Source organism: Nannospalax galili, unplaced genomic scaffold, assembly GCF_000622305.1.
Source record: "Nannospalax galili isolate Female #2095 unplaced genomic scaffold, S.galili_v1.0 scaffold2294, whole genome shotgun sequence".
Lineage (NCBI taxonomy): Eukaryota > Metazoa > Chordata > Mammalia > Rodentia > Spalacidae > Nannospalax > Nannospalax galili.
In genome coordinates, this window is record NW_008334953.1 from 244,225 (window position 1) to 254,009 (window position 9,785).

A 9,785-nucleotide genomic window follows, 5' to 3' on the forward strand; every position below is an offset into this window, starting at 1 on the left:
GTAAAGAAATGTTCTCAAGCAGTCTCAAGTACTTTGAAGAGGACAGTTTTCTTATATCATTCACAAATGTGTCACAATGCTTGTGAGGTTAGAGACGCACAGATGCTCTTTAAGTAACAAATGCCCAGCTCAAGCAGGTTTTGAGATACATGACGTTGACTTGGGATTTTGAACTTGTAAACCCCATTCTAGAACTTTTAAATTAATTTTTTATCTAAACTAGAACACTGAACCTCTTACATATCATAATGAACATAATTGGAAATATGGATTCAGCTAAATATGCAAAATATTTCATGTAGTCTTTCTACATGCTATGATTATTCCCCCTGTAAAACTCATAATGATCTAGTTTCCATAAAAAGTTCCAAAAAGCAGCTTTGATTTCCTTATTCCTCAGGCTGTATATTATAGGATTCATAGATGGAGGCATCACAGAATAGAAAACAGATATCAAAAAGTCCAAAAGCTGTGGGGAATCAGGGACTGGTTTCAAATAGGCAGTGACAGCAGTGACTAAAAATGTGGTGATGACTATGAGATGGGGCATGCAGGTAGAGAAGACTTTTGACCTGCCTTGTGACAAGGGCATTCTCAGAACTGTGTTGAAAATGTAAACATATGAAAACACTATGGACACTAAGCAGAAAAACCCATATATGATTCCTAAGATGAGACTAAAGTCAACAGTGGCATGCATATTTGAGCAAGAAATCTTCAGTAGAGAGGGGACATCACAGAAGAACTGTGGCACTATTCTGGTATCACAAAAAGATAAAGAAAATGTGCCATATGAATATAAGACACCAAAGAGACTTCCAACTAGCCATGAAGCAGCTACTGTCTCCACACAGACTGCCCTGTTCATGATGGCATCATAGTGCAGTGGGCAACAGATGGCCACATAGCGGTCATAGGACATGACTGTGAGGAGGAAAAGCTCAGATGTGCCAAAGGAAAGCACAAACAAGACCTGACACACACATCCTAGGAAAGAGATAGTGCTCCTGTGGGACAAAGAGTTGAGAATGAGCTTTGGGACTGTGACTGAAATGAGGCACACATCGAAGACAGACAAGTTCTTTAGGAAGAAGTACATGGGGGTGTGAAGACAATGGTCCACAGTGACAAGCATGATGATGATTAGGTTCCCCGTGAGGAACTCCAAGTAAATTAGCAGAAACAGAAAGCCCTGTAACACCTGCAGCTGCTTGCTGTCGGTGAATTCCATGAGGAAGAAATCTGTGTCCATCGTGTGGTTGGTCATGCTGTCTGCTGTTTACCTACTATGAGACAATGAAAGGAAAAAACAAATGAGGAGCTCATACTGAGATTTAATCTTAGTAAGTATGCATTTTATTTTGTATAAGATGCAGCTACTACATTTTTCCTAAAAATATGAATATCTTTACTCTCTTTTTAGCGTTAAAATTTTATTGATCTTTTCATATACACATATAAGGTGTTTTGATCAAATCCACTCCCACTCTCTCCCCTTAAACTCCTCCTGTATCTCCTCTTCACTTTTTCTTGACAACTTCGTGTACTATCTTTTTTTTGCTTTTTTTTTAATGGGGCTTTTTGCTAATATAACATTCCCCCCCCTCTGAATAGGTAACCCTAAAATCTTTCAGGGATAGATAAGAGCTCTGAAATACTTTTGACATTTCTGGCCTTTGGAAGAGAGTATGCTCCTAAGAGTCCCAAGACATTTTATCTTTCAGGCAAGAAAATGGCTACCTTTCTTTGGAGTCTTTTTATCCTGACTGCCTAGCCAATTCCTACCTCCTATTCTTATCACATCCTCAGCACATCAAAACACAGAGTCCACCAGGCACCTGATGGTGTATTGATCATCCCATGTGAAGACTATAACAAGTGGATATTTCTGATATTCAGCAGGAATATAGTGTGAGATGGAGTGAAGGATTTACTTCTTTAAATGGCTCGAACTCAGCAGGGGGCACAGTGGTATGAATGGATAGGACCCGCCCTGGCAGTGCCATAACTTGAGAGCTGTTTTCCCCCTGTAGACTCTGCAGGAAGCCTTGTTCATACTGCATTCTTCATCATGCTCTCACTGAGCTTGTTTGGTGAAAAATATTTCTTCCTTTAGATATTAAGGTTTGTGGTGTGTTAAAATCCAAATACTCTTTGGAAAGGACTTATTTTTCCAATATGTCCTCCAAAGGCTTATCAATGATAAGTTTTATAAATCCTAAAAGCTAAATACAATTGGGGACTGGAGAGATGGCTCAGTGGGCTGAGCATTGGCTGCATTTGCAGAGGACTTGGATTTATTCCCAACACCCACAAGACAGCACACAAGACAGCTAACAATCTTCCCAAACTCCAGATCTAGGTTATCCAATACCCTCTTCAGAACTTTGTGGAATGACAGTCATGTGGTGCACTTATACATGTACTCATATACATAAAATAAAAATAAAGAAAAGTTTAAAACAAGAAATAAATACAATTTAAATGGGGAGTCATGATAGTATGTGGTATACCTATATACTGTATATGTATGTGCACATATATTATATCATGAAATCAGGCAGTAATAGTAAGGAGTGAACATAGTAGAATAAGGAGGTGTCTAAATATGATAAAGCTATATTGTATAAAATTTGCAAAAATTCAATAAAATACTTAAAATTTTAGGAAGTATTTTTCTATAACACTGTGATTAATGTTTTTCAACTTTATGTGTTTGCTATTACTCACTAGTTTTACTTCATTTCTTTCTTTTTTCTTTTTTTCTTTTTTTAATATTCTACTTGTTATTTTTATTTTATGTGTATGAATATACTGCCTATGTGCATGTGAGTACACCCATGTCGTGCAATACAATAGAGGTCAGAAGAAAGCTTCAGATTCCCCTGGAACTGGAGTTAAGGATGATTCGTAGCTGCCATGTGGGTGCTGGGAATCAAACCCGGGTCCTCTGCAAGAGCATTCAGTGCTCTTAACTGCTCAGCCATCTCTCCAGCCACTAATTTTACTTCTTAAGTGAATAGTTTTGATTCCGTTACTCAAAAAAAAACTCACTTCCATCATTCAGATACCCTTACATCTTAATGCTCATAAGAACACTGACCTAATTGCATACTTGTAGATGCCATTCTCCTGAGTAACTTGGGTACTGTGCTCCTGCCCTGTTTGTACCCCACAACAATCAGCTTAGTACTGTTATTGTTGTCATATAATATATGTTGAACTAAATTCAGAAGTCTTAAAAATTATTCATCTGAACATTCATGAACAAAGAGAGAAGATGCCTTTCAGTTATCTGTATTTGCCCTCAGTATCTTTATTGTTCTATGTGAAAGATGGGTAATGATTCATTGTTGATTTTTAATCTAAATTTTACTGCTGTGAGTGTTAGATGACCTGTTATTTTCTTTGTTTGAAATCTCAAATCTCAGATGATTTGTTCCTGTCCATGGCAAAAATGACCATTTGACAATCACACTACAGGGTAATGGATTAGAATCATGATTAACAACAGTGACTTTGAACTCTTCCAGTGTGGCTTTCAGAACTCACCTGGAAAAGAGAGGTGTGAAGATCTCCCAAGAGAAGGATATAAGAAATTTTTCTCTGCTGGGGGAAAATGATCAACAGTCCTATCCAGCTGAGAACCCTGTGAACTACTGACCACAGTGCAAGATATGGCATTGATGAAATAGCAGCCCAAGTGTTATGGGAATAACCAGCTACTTTCCAAATAGATTGAAGGCCTATACCACTTGTGGGAACACATACCTGGTTCTGTAAATATGGCCAAGAACCCATGGTTGGGGAGGTCACAGTGGTGGACTTACTACTATTTTTCTGCTAAATACACTTTGCTAACGTAACGTTAAACTCTCTAAACTTGTGTCTTTCTTCCATTTTTGATATTTTTGTGACAGAGACTTTCTCTAGCACCAGCTGGCCTTGAACTCACTATTTAGAACAAGCTAACCTCAGTCTCACAGAGATCTGCCTATATCTGCCTTCTAAGTGCCAGGATTAAAGGTGAGCACCACCAAACCTGGCATATTTGCATCTTTCTACCCATAGATTAGTAAAGCTCTTGGATCTCATCAGAGAAGTTTCTTCGTTCAAGGGACAGTGATTAATGCAGAAATTCACAACTCAGTGTAGAGAATAAGTTTCAGTGGAGTGTTCAGCCACAAATGGGAAATCTATACCACTTCCACTCTCCAAGCATGTGTTTGGCTGCACAAAATTAAATTTGTCAGCATTCCAGCATGGAGTGGGAAGAGGTTCATGAACCCCTACCCCTAACTGAGGTGCTATGGATAGTTGATGGTGTCTGAAGAAAAGAGAATAAGATTTTTAGGGTTGTGGCTTCTGGTAGCTAAACGCTGCTCCAGTGAAAGATCACAAAGTTTTGACAGCACAAATAGAAGTCTATAGATTCTTTTTTTTTAAATAGGACATGAAGAAGTTGTTGGGATGCAGATTGAAGTGGAGCTGGGAGCAGTTAGGTACAAGAGTTAGGCGTGAAAGTGATGCAAATACAGTGCATGGAATCTCAAATAATTAAAAATTAAAACAAGATAAATGTTTCTTTAAATATAAATGTTGATTAATAGTATTTGATCATTTCTCATTGCATAATTTCATAAAATATCACACTGTACTCTGTATATCTGAAATATACTATGTAATTTTAATTTTTAAATCTGGAATTCAGGTGAACACTTCAACAGAAATTTGAATTTTGCATAATCAGGTCCTGCTTGACAGCTCTTACATATAAGTTAGACTTCTCTTCATTTACCTGGTTGTATACCACCCTCTCCACTTCCATTATAAAATCTTATGAAGCCCCAGCATTCAGACTTACCTTACAGGATTCAAAACATCATTTTTTTTTCTTTTACGCCTCAACCCTCTATTACCCATGGTGTGTGAGAGAAACTAGGTTACTTTGATTTTATCTAAAGTGTTCATATTTTTAATGAGGCAAAAGCAATTTTCAGTGGTTACGTTTCACACACCCCCAAGGGAAGAAATGAATTGCAGAAGAAACACAATTGTCATGGGGCCTTGACTGCAGTCCTTCATGAAGAATGATTCACCCAGGATATTAGCAGTGTGTATCATTGCCTCACACCTCACTCCTCACACTCTGCACTCATGCTCTGGCTCTTCCTGGAATATGTCACTGAATGTCCTACCTGGCCTCCTGACCAGAGACACATCAGATAGTTTCCAGTGTACTTGGCCTGCTGTCCTATTTCAATTAAAGAAAACACTGACCTGTCTAAACTCTAGGCTAAAGCTTGGAATCACATGTGCTTTCTGGGTGTCAATGAATTTAGAGCTGATAATTTTTGTCTTCTATCCATACAGTGTCTTCTATCCATACAGTATTCATTACTGCACTTCCTCTGAGGTTAGAAAAACTGCATGCACTGTGATCTCAAGCATCTTTCAAGATTAAGACGTATCTAAAGTAACACAGAATTCTTACTTTTCCTTATACAATATACCCAAAAATTTACACATAAGTATATGTATAACAGTTATAATTACAAAAATTATCATTGAAGTTTTCTTGGTATAGTATCATAAAATATTACATATCCATCATCATAACAGCAGCTCTCCAAGGCATACTGAATTCTAACAATGGATTTTATTCACAAATTTAAATAGAAAATGCAAATTAAATTCATATATAACATATAATGCATTTCAAGAATATATTTTTCAGTGAAATAGAAGAGTCACCACCCCTACAATAGCCCATTCTAGTTCCCTGGTTCTCACAAGCTCTTCAAGTTAAAAACACTAAACTAAAGAAATTAAACGCTAGAATCCACATTTGAAGAAGAGCATATGACTTTGTCCTTCTAGGTCTGGTTTCTCTCACTCAGTATATGTTTTTGTCAGTGCTACTTTCTTGTAAATTCCATGATTTCATTTTTCTTTAGAGCTCAGCAAAATTCCACTGAGTATATGTATCACATTTTAATGATGCGTTCATCAGTTGATGCACATATAGGCTAATTCTATTCTGCACTGGTGAATACAGCAGCACTGAACATGGTTGCAAAGGTATCATCACAGAAGGTTATAGAACCTTTTAGGTATATATACAAGGGTAGTGTAGCTGGGTCATAAGGCAGTTGTTTCTCTAGATTTTTGGGAAACCTCCAGATTGATTACAAAGTGACCACACTACTTTATGTTTCCACTGTGGGATATCAAAAGACTCCATAAGATTAAGTGTTCGAAAAACAAAATTTATATATTCTGTCTGTCAGAAAACCCACCATTCCAGTTTCACTGGTCAATCACATAGTCTAAGAACCACCCCTAGGTAGGCAGATTCACCTTAAATTATGCTAAACAGATTGCCAGAATATCTAGTGCATTAAGGAGATGAACTTTTTTTGCTCACAATCCCCTTTCTAGTGCAGTTATTGTGGATCTGGGTGCCAGACATGTGGCTCTCCATAAATCCTGCCTGCCTCAGAAAACCATAATCTTTCTCTTTTCTTCTTCATATCCCCTTTCTAAGCACTTTTACTCTAAACTTTTGGGTTATTCTAGCATCTTGTATTTCATCTTTCTCTAAAGCTTCCTTCTCCCTGTCATGTGATTTCTAGCATCTGCCTTCCACACAGGATCCAAACCACACAGCTTCATGGCTTTTTTTCTGTCTTCCTCCATTCTCTTTTTCAAGGCAGCTGCCAAGATCTCTAGTTTCCGTGCCCTGAGGAGTTTTCTTTAAATTCTAATAAAATTTTTCTAAAGCTTCCATTTGAGCCCATTTTAAAAATCTTTCATAATGACTGCAAGAACTCTAAGCATGGCATCTCACAACAGTCTGTGACTCCAGTTCCAGGGGATTTGACACCCTCTTCTGACCTCTGCTGGCCTTGAACAACTTTGGTGTACTTACATACATGCAGGCAATACATTCATACACATAAATTAAAACTAAAATAATAAAAATTAAAAGAGCTCTTTAGGGAAAGCTGTTTCTCCACCTTATCACCAGCAACACTGGATAAGGTTCTCCATTCCTCACATCCTCACTAGCATATGTTACCATTTTATTCCTGATGACTGTCATTCTGACTAAAGCAAGATGGAGTCTCAAAGTTGTTTTAATTTGTACTTCCTGATGGCTAAGTAGGTTGAGCAAATTTTTTGTGTTACTAGCAATTTGTTTTTCTTCTTTTAATAATTCTCTGTTCAGTTCTATACTGTATTTTAATCAAATTATTGGGTTTCTTATCATTTAGGTTCTAAAATATTTCTTTTAGATTCTAGAAAGTAATTGTCTACTAGACAGTTGGAAATGATTTTCACCCATTCTGTGGACTCCCTCTTCTCTCAAGTGAGTTTTCTCTACTGTTAATGCATTTTAATGGTTTGACATTTTCTTTGATAATTGTTGGTCTTATTTCTTTCACTGAGTCCTATCAGAAAGTCCTTACCTATGCCTATATTTTGAAGCTTGCTCCCTCCTTTTTACATTAGCAATTTCAGAATATCAGATGTTATTCTGAGGTGCTTGATTCATTCATACTTGAGGTTTGTGCAGGATGAGAGATAAAGATCTCATTTCATTGTTGTATATGTTATTATCTAGGTTTTCCACCATCATTTGTTAAATATATGATTTTTAGGATTTCTTTAAAAAGTCACGTGACTGTAGTTGTGTGGGCATATATCTGGGTTTTCCACTCCATTTAGTTTATCTGTGTGTTCATTTGGTGCCAGTACCATGCTATATTTATTACTATGGTTCTTTAATATAACTTGAAATCAGGTATGGATATACCTCCCACTGTATTTTTGTTGTTATTCTGGATTGCTTTGACTATCCTTTGACTTCTATGAATCCACATAAATTTAAATTTTGAGGTTTTTTTTATATCCATGAAGAATATACCTGGGAGATGGACTGATAATTGCATCAAATCTGTAGGTTTCTTTTGGTAGTGTGGCAGTTTTGACAATATTTATTTTTCTTAACATTATTACCAGTGCTTTTTATCTTTAGTTTTTCATAGTAGTCTTTAAACTGCTGTGTCAGTCTCAAATTCATCATTTACTAGGAATTATTGCTCCACTCTATTCTCTGATGCAGTCTTCTTCTACAAGGACTATCATACCCATGATCCTGTGAGTCCCCTTGGCTAAATCCTTGGGCCTTCCCTTTGTATTGATTCTTGTTAGCATACTTTCCTGGGTTTTGCATCTTTGTTGTGGTTTTGTTTTAAAAGAGCCTAGTCATTCTGAGAATGAGTGGGAGTTGCTACTGTAAGTACTTACATGTCTAAAAGCAGTTAAACTCTGCTTTAAATCATTTATAGTTCAATTAAATGTCTAAATCTTCATTTTAAAATATATTTCTCTAAGAATTTTGACAAATTTCTACATCCTAAAAGTGGCAGCTTTAGTCTAATTAGCTAAAAATCTGAAACCAAGAAAAAATACTGGATTAAGTACAAATGGACACACACACTTAAAAGTACTAAATAATTGGCAAAATATTAAGAACTATTAGACTGAATTCTAAGGGGACTAGAAATCAAAAAGCAAAGTGTAGATATTTTTCCTTAAAAATGTTTACTCATTCTGATATAACTCATCTCAGGAGGTAACCTGTACTTACAAGATAAGAGAGAACCAGAAGTAACTTCCATGTCTACTCTCAGTGGATTTGAAATTCCCTAGAATTTGAAGAAAATGAGGAACACCATCCCTGAGAAGTTGACTTCTTGATTAATTCCTTCATCAATTTGTGATTCTCATGTGTGCCCTTTACCACAGACTAAAGATTCTCAACTCTTTTTAGAGTGATTCTAATTTAATGGTCTCTCTAGAAACCTGTCTAGAAAACAGAATATTTTAAAAATTTTGCTTTTATTAAGTTTTTTTTTGTATTTCATACAGAATATCTCAATCTGAATCACCTTTATAGCCCTTTTCCCACCAGAATCCTCCCATAGCCCTCACCTCCCTAGAACCCATATACTCTGTCCTGGGTGTTAAGGCCCACTGTGTCAAATGAATGTCTTCAGACATTCCTCAATGCAAGTCCATCCACTTGTGGTTTAGTGTTTAGTCAGATCCCTCTCATCTATCAAACACCTATCATTTTCATTTTATTAACAGAGCATATGGTGGGGGTTTATTTCCAGAGGAGTGGGTTCCCCCCTTTTACAACTCCACTGGAAAGTCTACACTCAAATATAGGTCTTGTGATTTTTCCAATAGCTGCAGATAATGGTGAGAAAGGTGACTTCTGGCACTCATGGTTTATATATCCTTAGCCCCTCACTACATGCAGCTAAGGTCGACTGATTGGGTGGGAGGGGTAACTGACCCCCCCTTGACTGCTTGATGCATGTGGGAAGGAGCTGTGACTATAGCTTGCCGGCATAGTGTTTGGAGGACACTTCCAGTTAACACTCCACTCCCTTCTCTGGCTCTTACATTCTTTCTGTCAACCTCTTCTGCAAAAGTCCCTGAGATAGGTGTGTGATGATCTTCCTACTATTGTGCCAAGGAACTGAACTTTCAGGTCTCTGTATTATCAGTTTTCCATGGGCTGTTATCCCATTTCAGTGGGATTCCATCTACTATAAAATCACAAACAGCAAGAAGCAAGAACATCTAAATAGTGGCTGCTGTAATAGGTTAACCTGTGGGTTTAAACACAAATCCTTGGATGGTACTTTACCAGGTGCATCACATTCATCTAACAAAACAATTGTGATGACTTCCCACTGGGGCCTATA

The 9,785-nt window shown here is 37.0% G+C and overlaps 1 protein-coding gene across 1 annotated transcript; it reads right to left on the reverse strand.

The window, feature by feature from the left end:
* Positions 1-307: 307 nt before the first annotated feature.
* LOC103731317 (olfactory receptor 14A16-like) lies at positions 308-1,267 on the reverse strand. The gene has a single exon (XM_008829685.2). The coding sequence runs from the start codon at positions 1,265-1,267 to the stop codon at positions 308-310; it is 960 nt and encodes a 319-aa protein (XP_008827907.2).
* Positions 1,268-9,785: the final 8,518 nt, after the last annotated feature.